The following is a 19,507-nucleotide window of genomic DNA, read 5'->3' on the forward strand; positions in this document are numbered from 1 at the left end:
TCAATAGAACCAGCAAGGCATGTAGTAGCTCAATAGAACCAGCAAGTATAAGATAAATAACCCATTAGATCCATGGGTTGTTGAACCAGCCAGCCACATAGGAACCATTAAAAGAATAGGTTGATAGTTGGAGAAATCGAGCCATAAGAGTGAAACCTGATTTTTTTCAAAAAAACTCTAAGAATGATGCTGAAATTTGGGTTGAATACTCCTCTGGTATGTATAAGACTCCCCTCAAAAAATTAGCTTGATAGGACAGCCCTAACCCTAAAATCGATTTTAGTCAGGGTTTTAGAAAACCCTGAAATTGAGATCGATATAGGGAAAGGGGGCTTCAATTGCTGATGTAGACTTGCAATAGATGCTGATTAGTACTGCTAGAATGGGACCTCCAATGCGAACAACCAATCTCCAGTTAGAATGAGACTTGATCTTCAAGAGGGAGAGACACCAAAAAGTTGCAGAAAATTAGGGCAGCAGCTATAGCAGTAAATAGACATTCTTCAAGCCATGAATTGATGAAGTAGAGTGTCTCCTTTAATGTTAGAACCACCTCCAAAGCACTACAACAGCAGCAAACATCCCTATCCCCAAAAATCGATTTGTATCAGGGTTTTGGAAAAACCTGAAAAGTAGAGATCGATTGGGGTAGATGTCTTAAAAAAAGCTTGGAAAGGTGCAATATTGAGGTTGATTGGTCCTTGTAATGGAAGTAATTAGCCCTCCAAAAATCAGCAAAAGCTAAAACCTGTAACCCTAAATTCGATTGGAGTCAGGGTTTTGTCAGGGTTTTTAGCATGTAACCAAATTAGAAGGTTAAAGTAGCTTTGCTGTAAAAACTAATCCAGCCATCAGAAAGGGTCCAAACTTAGGTCGAGTAGGGCTTATATAAGGAGTAACCTGTGCAAGAAGTCTCAGCCTGATCTGATGGTTGGATTGTGAGAACTAAGGGTTGATCCAAAATTAGAAGGTTAAGGGTTTGGCCAGATTGATTGGGGAAAATAAAGGCTGGAGAAGAAAAGAAAGGGGAGTAGATGGAAGAAGGTAGAAAGGTGCTGGAAAAGATTGCATAGGAGGCTCCAACAATGGAGGATCAGCCTTCTTGAGTGAGAGGAATCTGATCTTCAAGAAAATTCTGGAAACCTTCAAGTTGCAAGTATGGTTCTAGCAGAATTTTAATGGAAAATGTAGATAGGATGGAGGAGGGCAGCAACTAAATCATTGGTTTAGGTTTTACCTCATTAGTGCTGCCCCCTTACAAGGATGAGAAGAAGAAAACCAAAAGAAGGTGAAACCGAGAAAGAGAGAAAGGAGGGAGAAGTCGAATGAAGAAGAAAAGGAGTGCTTTTTTCGTTCTTTCTAACCTAGATCAGACTTGGCTCTGATACCATGTTAGCAGAACCGTGGGTTAGAAAGAGAGAATTAGAGAATAGAATGTGTTAGATTCATTGATAGGTAAGCCCCTCTATTTATAATAGAGGGGAAAGTTACAAGGGGACTGAAATAGACATAATTACCCCTAACTAGCTGACTCTAAAAGAGCAGCAACTTAACCCTAATATCATAAGAATAAATCTACCCCAAAAGGACCAGAATACCCCCACGGTATTCTGGATTACATATTCCAACAGTCTGTTTCTTAGGCAGTCACCAAGGTTGCGTCTTGACAATATAATACGGTTGAATTATGTACACTAGAATACCGTGGGGGTATTCTGGTCATTTTACAGTTGTATTTTTTACTTCTTATGAACCTCCTAGTTAAGTCGGTTGTACTAGGGGTACTTTGGTCATTAGCATGTAATCTCTCATATTATAAATACAATGCTTGGTTGATCATATTGATCATTCAAGCAATTACTCTCTAATTCAGGTCTGCTAACATCGTATCAGAGCAGGTTTCGAATTAGGGCAGTCCCCTCTCCTTCCATTCTTGATTTCCCCTTTCCTTCCCTTCATTCTCGAGCTCTTCTTCCCCTCTTTCCCTTTGTTCTTCATCCTCCCACTAGGGCAGCACTGGTGAGGTGATCTATAGATCTAGTTGCTGCCCTCCATCACCTCATTCATGCTATAAATTTTTTTTCCAGATCGATAAGAGCTTGTACACTGCCTACGATATTTGAAGACTTCAAATATTTTTTTTTGGACTGATTCATCTACCCTGCCGAAGGATCTCTCCACATTATTGAAGCTCAAGAACTGCAACAGATTTATATTGGACAAGGTTCTATCTCCAACCATACTGCGGCTTCTCTCCCTGATCGATTTTGCTCTCATCTTGGGTTTTTTTCAAAACCCTATAAATATCGATCTTGGTGTTCTACTTCTTTGTTGAGGCTGATTTTTGGAAGGGTACTTCAGTCACACTCGATCCAAGTTTCAGCTCTTTCTGGTGATTTTTTGCTTGCAATCTTCCCTCCATCGATTTCACCAAAATCAGGGTTTTTTTCAAAACCCTGAAAAAGTCGATCTCAGGGATTGTCCTACCTATTGCTGCTGGTTTTTGGGGACAACTCTTCCTACATTTAAAAAGGTTTCTCCTCCAATTTCCAGCTCATATTTTGGAGTATTTATTTTTCATTATACTGCATAATGGCTGGCTCTGAGGTCTCTTCTGGCACTTCTACTGATGATAGGTATGGTAGGAATGATACCCGTGACCGTCTCCCTAATCCTATCAAGTTAGATGGGAGTAATTACCTGATATGGTCTCGCTCTGTCTACTTTGCCATTGCTGGCTGTGGGCTTAGTGGACATATTGATGGTACTGTTGCTCGGCCAACTGAAGCTGGTGCTCCTTTGAACAGATGGATCTCTAATAATGGTATCTTAATGTCTTATCTGATTGGCTCAATGTAATTAGATCTTGCCAGTGGATTTCTTCTTCTTGATACGGCTGCCTACAAGGAAACATATGGACAGCTTGGGAATGATACCCAGGTTTATGAACTCCGGAAGAAAGTCCTTCATACCGCTCAGGGGGAATAAACTGTCTCGAAGTACTATGCTACTCTTCGCAGCCTTTGGCAACAGTTGGACCATTTTTCTGACCCATCCTTCCACTTCTTGGCTGGATTAAATGTGGATTATGATCAGATTAGAGTTCAAGTGTTGGGTCACTCTCCTTTTCCCACACTTTAACAATCTTATGCCTTGGTCTCCTTTGAAGAGAATCGTAGGGTTACTATGCTCCATCCTCCACCTACTGAGAGATCAGTTCTCCAGACTGCTTCCACGGCTATTCCTATGACTGCTGGTTCCTCCCCTTCTGGTGATGGTTCTACCAAGGGCATTGTAATAAGCCCTACCACACCAAGGACAAATATTGGAAACTTCACGGGAAGCCAGCTGCCTTTGAAGCCAAACGGGCTGCTAAGAAGAAACCACCCAAGAAGGCCCATCACTCTGAATCTTTTACTACAACCCCTACTACTGACACTGGCCTATCTCAGGAGGATCTACAGGCATTCCTGCGTGTGCTCAAGTCTTCCGTTGCTGTTGCCTCTATTACAGCAGCTACTGGCAATTCACTTACTCCTTCAGGTTCAAACTTTGCTCGGTCAGGTATTTCATTTGGTGGTCATTGTGCTTCAGTAGCTTCCCATCCTTGGATCATTGATTCTGGAGCTACAGATCACATGACCGGGTCCTTTAGCCTCTTCCATCGTTATTCTCCCACTTCTGGGAAAGACAAAAGTCAAAGTAGCTGATGGTTCCCTTTCTTCCTTCTTTGGAAAAGGAATCATCAACAACACTTCCTTTCTTCCTCTGTCTTTTGTTTTGCATATTCCTAATTTTCCTACTAACCTTCTTTCTATTAGTAGTATTATTCGTGATCTTAACTGCAAAGTAACTTTTTTTTCCTTCCCATTATATTTTTCAGGATCTAGCCTCTGGGAAGACAATTGGATTAGGTAAAGTGCACGGTGGCTTATACCTGCTTGATGGTGGTCGTCTCGTTCCACCCCCATTACCATCTCCACATCAGAACTCCTTAGTCTCTTCTGAAATTTACCAATGGCACTCTAGATTAGATCATCCTCCATTAGGGATTTTAGCATCTTTATTTCCTACTTTGGTAAAAAAAATGTGATAAGACCGATTTTTTTTTGTGAGGCTTGTGTTCTGGCCAAACAGACACGTTCAACTTATTCAATTTCAAATAAAAGGAGTTCTTCACTTTTTCAATTGGTGCATTTTGATGTTTGGGGCCCTAGTCGTAAAACTTCACTTTCTGGTAATCGTTGGTTTGTTTCTTTTATTGATTGTCATTCTAGATACACATGGATTTATCTTTTGCACACCAAAAGTCTAGTTTTTACCTGTTTTCAGCATTTTCATAAAATGGTTCAAACTCAGTTCCAGGCAACTCTCAAGGTTTTGAGAAGTGATAATGGCAATGAGTATAGGGAAAATCAATTTCAAAAGTATTTTGCTGATCAAGGGATTGTTCACCAGAGTAGTTGTGTTGAACCCTAGCCCAAAATGGTGTGGCTGAAAGGAAGAACAGACACTTGTTGGAAGTAGCCAGGGCATTGATGTTTTAGCGGCATGTTCCCTCCCAATATTGGGGGGATGCTGTTCTCACTACAACCTATCGTATTAATCGGTTGCCTTCCTGTGTTCTCGACACCCGCAGTCCGGCTGACATTTTACATGGGACTTCCACCTTTGTGGTTCCTCCCAAAGTGTTTGGTTGTGTGTGCAATGCCAAAGAAACGACATCTCATGGCAAACTTGAACCTCGTGGGCTGCAGTGTATTTTTTTGGGTTACTCTCCAACCCAGAAAGGTTATAAGTGTAAAGTGTTATTATCATCCCCCTTCTCGTCGTACTCTGGTCTGTATGGATGTGGTTTTTCATGAGAGTCTTTCCTATTACCCATCCCCATATCTTTAGGGGGAGAGTTCTAGTTCTAGTGAAGATGTGTTTGTGTTTCCTCCCCCTGAAGTTCCTCCTCTCCCAACTCCTTTGGCTGCTGCCCAGCCTATTTTGGCTGCTGCCCCTTCTTCTGAAGGGATTCCTTTACAGGGGGAGCTTGTAGAAAATAATGGTGGTGATATTCCTAGTTAGGGGGAGTTGACTCCAGTCCAGAGTACCATCAGTGAATATCAGAAGAGAATCGACAACTCTAATATCATCACCTACAAAAAGAGATGCTCCAAAAGAGGGTAGCATCAATTCACTGTGGCACCAATACCTATCCAATTGCCGGCTCAAGATCCAGATCCTCCTCCTAGTGAGACCTCTCCTTCCGACCTACCTATTGCTCATCGCAAAGGTACTAGGACTTGCACCCTGCATCCCATTTCTCTCTTTGTTTCTTATAGTTCTCTTTCTCCGTCTTTTCGTGCATTTGTGTCCTCTCTTTCTTCTGTTTCTATTCCTAAAACTTAGCAAGAAGCTTATACAGATGGAAAGTGGAAGGCAGCTATGTTGGAAGAAATGAGAGCTTTGAAAAAAAAATAATACTTGGGATCTTGTAACCGTTCCTCCAGGGAAATAGCCAGTGGGGTGTAAGTGGGTGTTTGTGGTCAAACAAAAGTTTGATGGGACTGTGGATCGATATAAGGCACGTCTGGTTGTAAAAGGCTTCACTCAGACATATAGAATTGACTACCAGGAGACCTTTGCTCCTGTTGCAAAGTTGAATACAGTTCGGGTTTTGCTATCTTGTGCAGTCAACCTTGGATGGGATCTACAACAGCTGGATGTGAAGAATGCCTTCCTAAATGGAGAACTTGGTGAGGAGGTGTACATGGATATTCCACCAGTGTTTTCTTGTGATAGTAATCAAGGTAAAGTATGCAAATTGAAGAGAGCACTTTATGGACTGAAGTAGTCACCTTGGGCGTGGTTTGGTCGGTTTCACAAGGCCATGATTTGTGTGGGCTATAAGCAGAGAAATGCTGATCACACTCCCTTTATAAAGAGGACTAGTGAAAAACTCACTGTTCTTATAGTCTATGTGGATGACATTGTGGTTACTGGCAACGATGGAGATGTGATCAGCTGGTTGAAGAAGTTTCTTGGGCTGGAGTTTGAGATTAAAGATCTAGGGAAGCTACAGTACTTTATTGGGATTGAGGTTGCCAGATCTTCTAAAGGCATCTTTCTCTCCCAAAGGAAGTATGTCCTAGACTTGTTGGCTGAAACTGATTTGTTAGGGTGTCACCCTTCAGATACCCCTATGGAGGCTATTGTCCGTCTCAAAGAAAAGGGGAGAGAACCTGTTGATAAGGGCTGGTACCAATGACTAGTGGGGAAACTGATTTATCTCTCACACACACGTCCTGACATTGCTGTTGCTGTGAGTACTGTGAGTCAGTTCATGCATGACCCCAATTCTTCTCATATGGAGGCTGTTCTTTGGATTCTTCACTACTTGAAGTCAGCTCTTGGAAAAGGCATTCTTCTGTCTCCTCATGGTCACCTACGGGTAGAGGCTTATACCGATGCTGATTTGGCTGGTTTTGCAGATTGGAAGTCTATCTCTGGATACTGTTCTTTTGTTGGAGGCAATCTTGTCACTTGGCATAGCAAGAAGCAGAATGTGGTGGCTCGTTCTAGTGCTGAAGCAGAGTTTCGAGCTATGGCACAGGGCATTTGAGAGTTACTTTCGCTGAAAGGCTTGCTACTAGACCTTGGTGTTCCTGTTCATCTTTGTATGATGTTGTACTGTGACAACAAAGTTGCAATCAGCATTGCACACAACCCAGTACAGCATGATCGCACCAAGCATGTTGAAGTGGACAGGCATTTCATCAAGGAGAAGTTGGAAGAAGGGTTGATTTGTGTTCCCTTTGTGAAGTCTACTGATCAAGTTGCTGATATTTTCACTAAGGGATTGTGTGGGAAATTGTTCCATCCCCCGCGGTATTCTGGTTATTTTACAGTTGTATTTTTTACTTCTTTGTACCTCCTAGTTAAGTCGGCTGTACTAGGGGTACTTTGGTCATTAGTATGTAATCTCTCATATTATAAATACAATGCTTGGTTGATCATATTGATCATTCAAGCAATTACTCTCTAATTCAGGTCTGCTAACAAATACCCTCTTTGGAGTCTTCCTTCGCTGGTAGTTAAAGACTGATCTAATGGCTGGATTGGTAGTAAACTGTGAGTTGCTAATTTTGAAGTTTACTAACTAATTCTGAGTTGCATTCATATCTCAGTAGTCAGCCATCCGATTAGGCTGGGATTTTAAGGGGTTATTCCAGACTACAAGTACTGCATTCGACAGGAAGATCAGACCCATCCAAGTTGTTAGTTACGGATTTGGCACAAGTAAAAAATACTATCAATGTTAATTGAATAAAATATGAATTGTTTACCAGGAAATGATTTTCATTCTCTTTGCTGGTAAGTTTTATTTTTTATTTACTCTCTAAAGGGGACCAACTTGGCTCTCTAACTATCACAAAAAAGTGGGTGTGGGTGTGTGTGTGTGCTAAAAAGTTAGAATTTTTAGAAGGTTCTGTAGAGAAAATTGTTTGGTTTATCGTCGATGTGGTTATTTCAATTTTTTTGAAATATTAATTCTCTTTAAAGATAATGGGGGCTTATGTGAAAGCATCTTATATTGGTGACCAGAAGAGCTAATTATTGTTGTTGGACTATGCAACATAATTGTTGATCTTCTAATAGAAGGTTCTGCTAACAATGTGGAACTAGTGTTCCACAAAGTGAAATCCCCAAAAGTGGAATTTAATCCTAGGTTTTTGGTGAGAGTAGGTGAGAGAAAACTTACTGTTTTAGTTATGCACAGTGTAAACAGAAAAGGGAAAATTAGGGTTTAGAGGGAATGGTGGTGAATGGTTGGACTAGGCTGGGGTTTAAAGGAGTGAGGTTTTCGTGAAGTTGAATTTAAGGTTGATGGAGCTGGAACAAGTTCCGTTGAGAGAGGACTGAAAGTAGAACAGGCTGGGGTTTAAAGGAGTGAGGTTTTCGTGAAGTTGAATTTAAGGTTGATGGAGCTGGAACAAGTTCCATTGAGAGAGGACTGAAAGTAGAACTATTAGACAACTGTCCAGTGGCTGAGGGTTTTCATGATTAGGTGAGAGGGTGAAGATGACGGTTAATAGGAGCATAGGATGGTGTTCTGGTGAGAGTTTAATGTTAGATTATTGGTAAAAAGGGTTGTTTCAGAGGGTTTAATAACCTGCTGTAGAATGAACAGAAAATAAAAGACAAGAAGGAGAAGCAAAGATTTCTCCTCTAAGAATCCACTTTCAAAGAGGCATATGAATCCACACAATAATAGCATAAAAGCTAGAGTTTCGACTTTCGTGTATAGGGGGTACAGGCCTATATACAGATGAAGAAACCCTTTTACGTTTTAACCACGTTAATACATAATAAACCTTATTCAATGAGAAAATCACAAACTCCAAAAAGTATCCCAGATGCACCCCACAGGCAGAATAACCCAAATCTGGCCCACAACGTTGTTTTACTCAACATCACAAGGAGAAGGCTAAGAAGGTTGTGAGTCAAGTAGCAAGGAAAGACTTAACTTGTGTTTTAATAGAATATATAGATAGATAGATAGATAGTTGGGTCAGCCAGACAAATATTTGGCCCTTTTATGGGTAACATTGGGCACTGGGCCTTCTGATTAATAAAATTATTGGCTGATTAAAAAAAAGGAAAAGATAAAGAGCATCTGGGAATGACTTGCCCCTTTGAGATTGTTTTTCTGTTTTCCCTTGGTTTCTTGTTTTTTTTTAGTTCTCTTTGTTTGGGATTAGCTGATAACCTTGGCTCTGATTCTTTGTACTCTCCTCAGTTTTTTTTTTTTAATAAAATTTTGTAGTTGTAAAGGAAAGAATATTTGGCCCCAGATAGAGTGGAGTTGACAAAGGATTCATGTGCAGACTCTATATGATTGGAATTTCTGTTGAATTGAAGAACAATAAACCCCTTCCCCCTTATCTCGGGTGAATCCAAAGATCTCCTTCCGCACTGATCTCAATATATATTGTCATTCCCATTTTCTAAACACTGGTTATTAAAAATAGGTTTTTCTCCTTATAGCTTCAAAATTTTTATGGTTTTTGACTATGTGCTGACTTCTCTCTTTTTATCAAGTTTATAGGTCTTCAGAATTTGATACAGCGGAATGAGGAATTATATGGCTCAGGAAATGCTCCTGTAGGCGGTGTGGCTTTACCTTTTATTCTGGTTCAGGTATGATGATTGCTTGGCTTTCTTTCTGTTGCCTGTTTTGCTTGACCTTCCAAACCAAGAAGGGGTTGTTTATATTCTTGTCTGCTATGCCAGCTAAACTTTTTCTTAAACAAAATACTTTCATAATATTAGAGAGAGTACAAGGTCATTTTTCCATTACAGATGAAGTTAAATAAAGAAGTAATTTATCGTCCGTGATTAAGAGTATTTTCCATAAATAATGATTGGAGTATTATGAATTTAAATAAGTTCCTTGGTTCTGACCTGAATATCCCTAGCCACTTCTATGAAGTGCCCAGCCTTAATCACCACAACCTCATTTTTTGTAGGTCATCCCACCTTTACTCCACTAACACCTGGCAGTTTCTTGGTCATTCATTGTCCTACATGGATGATTAAAACTGCCTTCTTGGCCAGACATTGTGCATATGGTCCATGTACATGACTTACTATGTTTAGTATAACATGATTCTTTTTCATTTGATACAATTATTTAGTTGGAGAAAAATATTGCCTTTGAATCAACATATAGGGGTGCTCTCCTGCATTGTGGCAGCCTGGCAGGTGAGTGAGAGAGAGAGAGAGAGAGTTTTCTTTTTCCCCTTTTAGTAGGCAACTCAGTAAGTTATGTAACAGTGCATGGTAATTTGTAGCAGACAAAGTTGCAGGTTATAGTGCTGACTGCAAGTTTGTGAGACAGTAAACATGTTCTGCATCTAGAAATTGCAAAGTCTCATGAAATTGAGGGAAGTTCAAGAAATTTCCTGAGACGTTTGAACTTAAAGTATTGGTTTGATTCTTCACCAATCCTGATCTAGAAATTGCTCTCCAACTGTCTCAGACCATTAAATCTCTCTCTGTTTTTTTTATTTCTCTTCTTTTCCTTGTCCTCCTTTCCCCATTCATTGTAGTCAAGGCAGCTAAGTGGTGCCTTGGTGTTTTGGCTTCCCAGGGCAAGTCATGAACTACATGATGACTATATGTTCCCTAGTTGATCAAGCTAACATGCTTTTACAGATGCAATGATTGATTTCTAAAGCAAACAACAATCCTTGTTAAGTATTCATAGTTGGAAAAATGTTGAAGAATGTCTTCTATAAAAGAGTGGTGACTGGGGTCAGTAATTGGAGGGACCATTATTATTTAAGTATAGTTGTAGACTTTTAACTTTACCTTTCCTCTTATACTTTTCCATAGCCACCTCGCATGTTGCTTGGGGTTTTTATCTTCTACTATGTTTGATGTTATCAATGAAAATCTTTTATTGATACTTTTGCACTGTGTATATTGCAGTTTTCAACGAACTAGACAACCACATTAAGTAATGGTGGCTAACCCAATTCTTTCTGAATGTTTTTTTTAACCCGAATATTACCTGGGACCCGGGGCAGCCCCTATACTTTTATTAAGCTCCAAAAAGAATAAAGAATACACGGAGGGGGACATGCCGCCTTACCCCTAACCCAAAAAAGAATAAAGAATTGTGAGAACCAAGGCACTATAGTCTGAGAACAGGCAAACCAGCTCTATCCTCCCTCAGAATACGTTGGAAATCTCCCTGTGGCAGCTGTGCCTGATTGTACGAGGTGGAGAACCCTTCATTGCAAGCATGATTTGCCAACCAGTCGGCCGCCCTATTGCTCTCCCTATAAGCGAAAGTAATGCAAGGCCTGACTAATCCTATCAGCACCAAAGTTTCCTGAAACCAGTACCAGCCCTTCCATGAACCACAGTTCTTGCCGTTGACCATACGCACCGTGGAGACTGAATCAGAGTTAACCACCACTCCAGAAAGGCCCAAGTCATAACATAACTTCAATCCATCCCTCAAAGCACGAAGCTCCGCAATAGCATTGGAGCAGGGGCCGTAGAAGTTAGCGAAGGCTGCCAAGACACAACCCTCCCTGTCTCTTATCACCCCTCCCCCCCCCCCCCACCATCCCCAAGGTTCCCTCTACACGCACCATCCACATTCAGTTTCAGCGAAACAAAGGGGGGGGGGGCACCAGTAGATCGGAGTCGGTCGAGCTATCTTAGGAGAAGGAGCCGCAATCCCAAGACTACATAGAATCTGCTGCGCCCTCATCGACGAGGTTCTTCCAAGCTTGAGTGGCCGCGGCAAGCCCCTCACCCAAACTTTTATGCTGTCAATGATGCTCAGAGCTGACCTCATCCTTTCTCCATGTCTTCTATTGCACATTTGCACCTTTCCTTCCACAGCTCCCATACAATCAGGGAGGGCAGGTAGCCAGCAATGTAATCAGAGAGGCACTTGCAACTAGCCGACTCCTGCCAAAGCAAAATCCGGCTTCTGACATCTTGTGCAGGGATAACAGGGACGTCAAAGATCCCTGAGAAAAATCTCCAAACCTTAGAAGCAGTCCCACCTACTACCAAGCAGTGATCCGTTGACTCGCTTCTAGGGTTTCTACAACAATTGCACTTTGAGGCCAGGGAGATACCAACCACCATCACCGACTCATCCGTGGGTATCGACCCATTAATAATCTACCAAGTGAAAAAAGCAATTTTTGTTGGTAAAGTCTGGTTCCAAATCCATCTGGATTAAGGAACCTCCGTCGAGCGGCCCCTCACAACATTCCAAACAGACTTAACAGAGAAACGTCCATCACTTGCGGGAGTCCATACCAGCCTGTCCTCCTCTCCTGAGAGCGTATAGCCACCCTGGAGGATGCCCTGTCGTACCTCATCGGAGTCTATTTGGCCTAAGACAGCCTGGTCCCAGATGCCATCCACCCCCACCACATCCATGACATGGAGGGATGTGTCCACAAGCAGTGCATTATCCATGTGATCCATCAACGGCCCCCCTACCAGTCCAATCATCCAGCCAAAAAAGAATGTCCCCTGTACCAATGAGCTACCTAGACCTGGACAACAGGATGTCCTTGCACGCCAACGTGTTTCTCCAAGATTTAGAGCCTGCACTTTGCAAGGAAACCAAGACGATGTGGCAGTTTTTCAGCAACTTTGCCATGAAAAATCCCGCCAAAGCGACCGGTCCATCATAACCCTCCAAAGGCCCTTCAGTCTCAGTGAAAAGCCTACCTCCTCCAACAGTCTGATCCCCAAACCACCTTCCTCAATAGGTCTGCAAATCTTGCTCCAACTCACCCAATGCTTTCGTTTTCCCCACTTTGAGCTGCCCCAAAGAAAGTCAGCCATGATGCCATAGATCCGTCGAAAAACCGCCTTTGGAGGCTCTAAGGTAGCAAGCACATGGAGGGGGATGGAAGACAGAACATGACGCAGCAGAGTGACCCGTCCCCCTGAAGATATAAGAGCTTACCCTTCCAGCCCGCCACCCTACTTCTCAACTTTCCAATCAAATCATCAAAGAAGCTAATTTTCAGCCGGCTCAAATGCAAAGGGGCCCCTAGGTAAGTAAGAGGAAGATACCGCCTAGGGTGCCCGGTAACCATGCTCACCATGCGTGCTTTGGCTCCCGAGACTTTTTCGCCTACCACAAAGCAACTTTTCTACTTGTTGACCAGTTGCCCTGAGAACCCCTCGTATCTGCTAATAAACCCGCTGATCTGTTTTAGAGAGCTCTTTAAACCCCTGGTAAATATGATAGTATCATCCGCATATAGAGAATGGGAGATACCAGGGCATCCGCGCGGAAGAGAGAAATAGACCGCACGTCCTTCAGCAAACAACTTCTTGATGCCCCTACTCAGAACTTCCTCAGCGAGAATAAACAGCGCCGGTGAGAGGGGGTCCCCTTGGCGCACACCCTTTAAAGACTTGAAGAAACCAGACGCTTGACCACCCAGCACAATAGAGAACCGGCAGTTCTCTACTGTCTTTCTGATAAGATCTATCCAAGCCTCGGCAAAGCCAAACCTAGCAAGCACCATAATAAGGAACTTCCACTCCAACCTGCCATAGGCCTTAGCCATATCCAGCTTCCCGCAAGTCTTCCTGTTCAAGTCCTGGGTGACCTCTTGGACAATGGATATGTTATCATGAATGCTTCGCCCCTGTACAAATGCACCCTGTTCCTCCACTATCAGGGAGGGAAGTAACCCCGCTAACCTGGATACAAAGATCTTGGCAATAATCTTGTAAGAAAAATTACAGAGACTTATGGGCCGGAGATCCGACATTACCTCGGGGTTGTCCTTCTTAGGGATGAGCACCAGATTGGCAGACGTATAGCTCCTTGGGAGAGCTCCCCTGCCAAAGAAATCCTTCACCGCCGCTCAGACGTCATAGCAAATCACCTCCCAACAGGCCGTAAAGAAATGACCTGAGAAACCATCCGGGCCCGGGGCACTATCACAGGACAGTGAAAACACCGCCAGCTTAACCTCCTCCAGAGAAGGCGGGGCCAGCAATAAAGTATTATCCTCCTCCGTTACTACCTGAGGGATGGAAGAGAGAAGCTCCTCATCCACAACACAACCTTGGGAAGTAAAAATCTCAGAAAAATAATTCACAGCAACCGCCTGCACCCCGTCCTGACCCGTGACCCAGGAGCCATCACCAGATCTGATTTTGCTTATCTCCCCTTGCTTTCTACGGATATTGACCATGGAATGGAAAAATCTGGTGTTCCTGTCCCCTTCTTTCAACCAGGAGATTCTGGACTTTTGTTTCCAGAAAATCTCCTCCTGTAGCAAAACCCCCTCAAGGATTTTCTTGGCCTCCCCTAGGGCCTCGCAAGCCTCAGGGCCAGCATTCTGGTCCGCAGCCACCTCTGCCCTACTGACTGCATCTCTGCCTCCCTAACCCGTTGGTGGACGTTCCCGAACACCTCCCTGTTCCAAGTACGAAGAGAACCCCTCAGACGTTTCAGCTTCAAGAACAAACTCACGAGAGGAGACCCCTCAACCGGAGCAACCCATTGGCTTTTGACAAACTCCTGAAAATTCGGGCGGTGTAGCCACATCTGCTGGAATTTAAAACTAGAGAAGGACCGTACCCTGGTAGTCGAGCATGAAAGCCATAGTGGCGCATGATCGGAACAAGCCCGCTCAAGTGGGACACTTCACACCTTGGGAAAGCGACATCCAGGCCGGGTTCACGAAAAACCACACCCCCCCCCCCCCAAAAAAAAAAAAAAAAAAAAAAAAAAAAAAAAAAAAAAAAAAAAAAAAAAAAAAAAAAAAAAAAAAAAAAAAAAAAAAAAAAAAAAAAAAAAAAAAAAAAAAAAAAAAAACACAAAAAAAAAACAAAAAAAAAAAAAAACCACCATCAAAAAAAAAAAAAAAAAAAAAAAAAAAAAAAAAAAAAAAAAAAAAAAAAAAAAAAAAAAAAAAAAAAAAAAAAAAAAAAAAAAAAAAAAAAAAAAAAAAAAAAAAAACCCAAACACAAAAAAAAAAAAAAAAAAAAAAAAAAAAAAAAAAAAAAAAAAAAAAAAAAAAAAAAACAAAAAAAAAACCAAAAACAAACACCAAAAAAAAAAAACCCCACCACCCCCTCCCCCCACCCCCACCCTCCCCCCCCCACAAAACCCCCCACACCAAAAACCCCCCACAAACAAAAAAAACACCAAAAAAACTCTTCTAAAAAAAAAACCCCACCCCACCCCCCCCCCCCCCCCCCCCCCCCCCCCCCCCCAACCCCCCCCCCCCCCCCCCCCCCCCCACCTTCTAAAAGTGCACCCATGAAACTTGAAATCGGTAAAGTCTGGCCAAACCCTCCTACACCTAGCACCTCGCCCTCCTAAAGTAAGCTGGTTACATTAAGACCACGTGCCGAACCACTGTCTGTGCTCAGATAACCTGCAATCTATCAAAGAGGCGGCGCTAAGCCTCAGGGCCCCTTTCTGACACCGGCTACTGCTCTTCTGGAGACGAAAAAAAAAAAAAAAAAAACCCAGAAGCACAACACCCCAAAAAACCCCCAACCCCCCCCCCCCCCCCCCCCAAACTCATCCATAGACATCGCTAACAGGCCTGTCCCTCCCGCCAACCTGTGTCCAGACCAGGAGGGCCACCTGAGATGCCCCGGAAGCCCACCTCTCTACACCTCCTCTGCCAAACCGCCTGCAGCAGATAGCCAGACTGCTCAAAATCAGACCACGATCCACTGTCTCACCATGCGCACCGCCAGCCACCCCTGCGACAGCCCTTCGAGCAGCCGGTCTCCAACGACCTCCCCTCCCGCATGCCACGGCCAGCGGCACGTCCAGTAGCCATGGGACCTTCCCGAGAAGAGCCCTCCCCTGTGGGAATGAAAACCCCTTCCCTGTTCCGAGACCCAGCTCCCTCAAATGCTGCAGCCCTTTCAATTGGGATAACCTGAGCTGGCCCTGCCTCCCCTACATCACCACGAACTGTGCCAGACTTTACCCTTTGCACTTTCCTGCAAGCCTCCTTGAAATGCCCAAGCTTCGAACAGCTAACACAATACGACAGAAGCCCTTCATAAAGAACCTTCTAGTGAAAGCCATCCACCCCACACCCAATCCACACCCTCGAGGGAAGGGGTGCACGCAAGTCTACCTCCACACAAACCCTGGCTGCCACGGTGCGAGTACAGTTGATGGTGGCACTGTCAATCTTCAAGACCCTCCCTACCACACCAGTAATGAAGACCAAAAAATTCCCTTGATAGAAGATCACTGGAAGCCCTGGCAGAGAAATCCAGATGGGAGCAAAAGGCGACTCCCAACCTGACACGAAGCCGGAAGTCCACTTCATAAACCTCAACAGAAAACCTTGCACATGAACTTGGCCCTTCATCCAAACCTTAACGAAATCCACCTGAGTCGCAAATCTCAATAGCACATGCCTCGCGTCAAGGAGAGAGACGATAATGTCACCCTGCAGAAACAGCGTCTTCTGTAGAAAATCTTTAATTGAGAAAAGGGACGGCCTTCCGTAGCTGCATTTGGCTACCAAAGCTGTCGAGAATGCACTCTCCGATCGATCCACCTCCGCCTGTGAGAAGAAAACTGCCGGTTCCCCAAAGTGAGAGGAGACCTTCTTCACCTCGACGTCCACCACAGGAGCAGCCAAAGACCGAGAGACCACTGCCGGGAAAGAAGTTGTTTGTGACACACAGCAGGGGCCCTCCCCAGGTCAGGATCAGGGGGGCGACCCTCCCGAGAGGGAGACGACACCATGGAAAACCCCAATTCTTAACCTGCGCCACCAGAGCCTAACCTACACCTAACCAACCATAACCAACCTCCAGCAATGATAGTATATAGAATAAATTCAATTCTTTCTGAATGTGTTTACACAATTTTTGGTGATATCACATATGCTTCCTAGTCTCCCATACCTTTCTCTGGTTATTTCATTTTAGTTGAAATCTCCATGGCTCATATGCATTTTTACATTAAGCTATTTCCCTGTCCCATAGGTCAGAATCAGTACAGTTGCTTCGCCACAAAGATGGCTTGGAATTTTGGGTGTTCATATGACTAGTAACTGATTAGAGTTCCATTTAGTTGGGTCACATATGGCCTGGATAATCCATATTTCTAAGAAGTTTGTTGTATGTGCTAGCTTGTGTTTGTCGTGCTTTGTGATAAATCTCTACTATTCTAGTGTCAATTCCATGACGAAGAATTTTATAAAAATAATTAAGTAATGTAAATACTGGAAAATCTTGGGCTCTGTTTGGTTGCAGTGGAAATTTAAGGGAAGTGAAAATTTTCAAACCTATAAAAAGGAAATTTTTGTATTCATTACTGAACATGATTTGATAAACTATTTACATTTCTTACCATATTTAATAATGATACTTTTTAGATCGTAATATTTATTTTACTTTTTTTTTTGTGGTAAAATATTCATTTTTTTATTTATTTTGCTTTTCAAACCCAAGGGATTTGGATGCCTAGTAAAGTGAAATTTAATAGCCAATTATGGAATGACTTGGAGTTAGTATGGTATAATCATGTAGGCTAATGATTACAAAATTTTCTTTTTAAGGTTTTGAAAATTTCACTTCCCTTCCCTTTAATTTTCATTACAACCAAACGGAGCCTCAGTTGATAGGTTTGATCAGCATCACAATGATTTACAGATGGTTTTTCACCTTCTTTAGAAAAGTTTCCAGGGTGACGTCGTGTTATTAGAGTGATGATTGTAAAATTTCATGTTTCATGTCCATTAATCTTACCGTCATCATCTGTCTTTCTGGATGCTTTGAATTGCAGACACGACCTCATGCAACTGTCGAGGTGGAAATATCAGAGGACATGCAACTGGTGCATTTTGACTTCAATAGGTAAGCAGACAATTTAATCAGGTTTTTTTTTTTTTTGATAATTTCTTCTTGTATCTTGACTGATGTATGAGGGCAAAAATGTGAGAGTTGATCCAACTTTTATATCCGCTGACTGATTCATCAACTTTCCAGTTGCCAGTATTACTTTGCCAATGTCTCATGCATCCACCTTTTCTCTGCAACCTTTATTGCAGCACTCCTTTTGAGCTACATGATGACAATTATGTTCTGAAGGCAATGAGGTTTTGTGAAAGACCTCAGGGAGATGATGGTGCCGATGATTCTAATGCAAATGGAGCAGAGGGTTCCAGTATGCTTGGTTTGTATCAATCACACATACCCCATCCTTCAAGGTCAAATGCTGTGGGTAGGCCTCCTCCGTCACCTCCTCTTCCAGGAATACTAAAAGCACGTGTCAAGCATGAGCATTAATCTGTGTTCTTAGGTTTATTACCATGCTATGGGCATTGTTTCTTTTCTTTTTCTGTATAGTATGTAAAGTAATTGGCCAGAAATGGACTACCCATGGTCCTTCCCGCCTCAGTAAATTGCTTACTAGTTGAAAGGATTGAAGAAACAAGCAAAACCATACCCATTCTTCAAAGCTTTCGAAAGTTTCCTGCCAGGCGGTGGTCGGGTTAAGGAACCCATGATTCACCATGTAATTTTTCCTCATGAAATTTCATTTTTTTTCCCCCTGTTCTTTTATTTCTTTTCCTGATGTAATAGTTAGGGGTGGAGAAGCTTCATCCACCCACCGATTCTTTACTTGCCACCTCTCACTGCGTTGTCTGCCTTCTAACAGGTTGGATACATTAGCAATACTCTCTAGATTGCATAATCAATTTGATTGATAGTTTGATTAGAGAGAATTTACTGTCTTCTTATCAGTGTTACTTCAAATGCTCTGTCAAATTGCAAACTCATTCTATATCACGAGTCTTACTGTTTCCCTGGTGGGTTAGACAGCTAGTCAATCAACTGATTCTTTCTCCAGCAAAGTCTTAAATGAGTTAGGTCCACCTAGAGAATGATTCAAAAGACGTCGACGCTGTGATTAGAAAGACGTTGATTAAGGGGGTGTCTAATCATGTTTTGTACCACTGTTTGCATGCAAGAGACTGTGTAGACTTAGCTGGATGCAGGATGAAATTTTGGATGAAGCTAATCGACATTATGGGGGAAAACCCTGTGTCCGACTCTCTCAGAGTTTTGAGCAAATCTACAGGGAAATATGTGTTTTTTTCCCCTGTTTTTGCCAAAGCATATGGTAATATATTAAGCTGAAAAGAGCAGCTACAGAAGTTTAAAGAGAAATATGGGGTTTCAGCTTCAGCTTGCTCGGTGGGAGCTGAAGAGAGATCCCATCTCTAAGAAGGGTTTTTTTTTTTTTTTTTTTTTTAATGTTCTAGCCCAGTTTGCTACCTGATATGCATATGGTAGAAGACTACTTAACTATTTACATACATAAATTTAATTGAATCTTTAAAACAAAACAACTGACTCTCAAAGAGGATAGAAAATAAATTCCAGTCCATCAAAGTTACAATTTTGTTGTTGAAGTTTGTCCATGCTGTATTGCAATGTGAGAGAACTGTCATGGTGTGTTTGCCTGACAATAAATGGATAGAAAAGGAATTGAAAAAACATTATAAGACAAAAAGTAATGATGAAGTTAATGAAGAGTGTTTTTTTTAATATTTTCTTTTCTTGCCAATCCTGGCATGCCTTGCTGCTGCTGTTGTTGTTCCTTCTGCAATTGCGTTTGCTTTTGCTTCTTCAGCTTTGCTATATTTCCCAAATCCACAAACTGCTGCACAAAAGCAATCTAGCTCCACCCACCATTACAAGGTTATGGTGGTCATATGTTATCTTTCAATCAATTGAGATATGAGCAGTTTAGCTAGGTGAGGAACAGGCTATCAAATCAAGTCATCCCATGACTTAATTGTATTTTTATTTAATGGGAAAAAAAACTGACATCAATTAAGCACAAAATAACACCTGGGCGATATCTGCGGAGATTGGTCCACGGGTGTTACACGGTCCAACTTTTATGGTCAGGTTGTGAGCAACAGAGATCAAAGTTCTATAATATTGGTCCCAG

The 19,507-nt window shown here is 42.4% G+C and overlaps 1 protein-coding gene across 2 annotated transcripts in view; it reads left to right on the forward strand.

The window, feature by feature from the left end:
- LOC122656564 (transcription factor-like protein DPB) overlaps positions 1–18,259 on the forward strand; it is a 60,617-nt gene extending 42,358 nt beyond the window's left edge. For both annotated transcript variants that reach the window (XM_043851144.1, XM_043851143.1), the window contains 3 exons: positions 9,091–9,189; positions 17,330–17,400; positions 17,595–18,259. In XM_043851144.1, the coding sequence (XP_043707079.1) occupies positions 9,091–9,189; positions 17,330–17,400; positions 17,595–17,832 (408 nt within the window). In that variant the 3' untranslated portion in view covers positions 17,833–18,259. The remainder of the gene's footprint in view (positions 1–9,090; positions 9,190–17,329; positions 17,401–17,594) is intronic.
- Positions 18,260–19,507: the final 1,248 nt, after the last annotated feature.

The sequence above is a fragment of the Telopea speciosissima genome, chromosome 3 (assembly GCF_018873765.1).
Source record: "Telopea speciosissima isolate NSW1024214 ecotype Mountain lineage chromosome 3, Tspe_v1, whole genome shotgun sequence".
Lineage (NCBI taxonomy): Eukaryota > Viridiplantae > Streptophyta > Magnoliopsida > Proteales > Proteaceae > Telopea > Telopea speciosissima.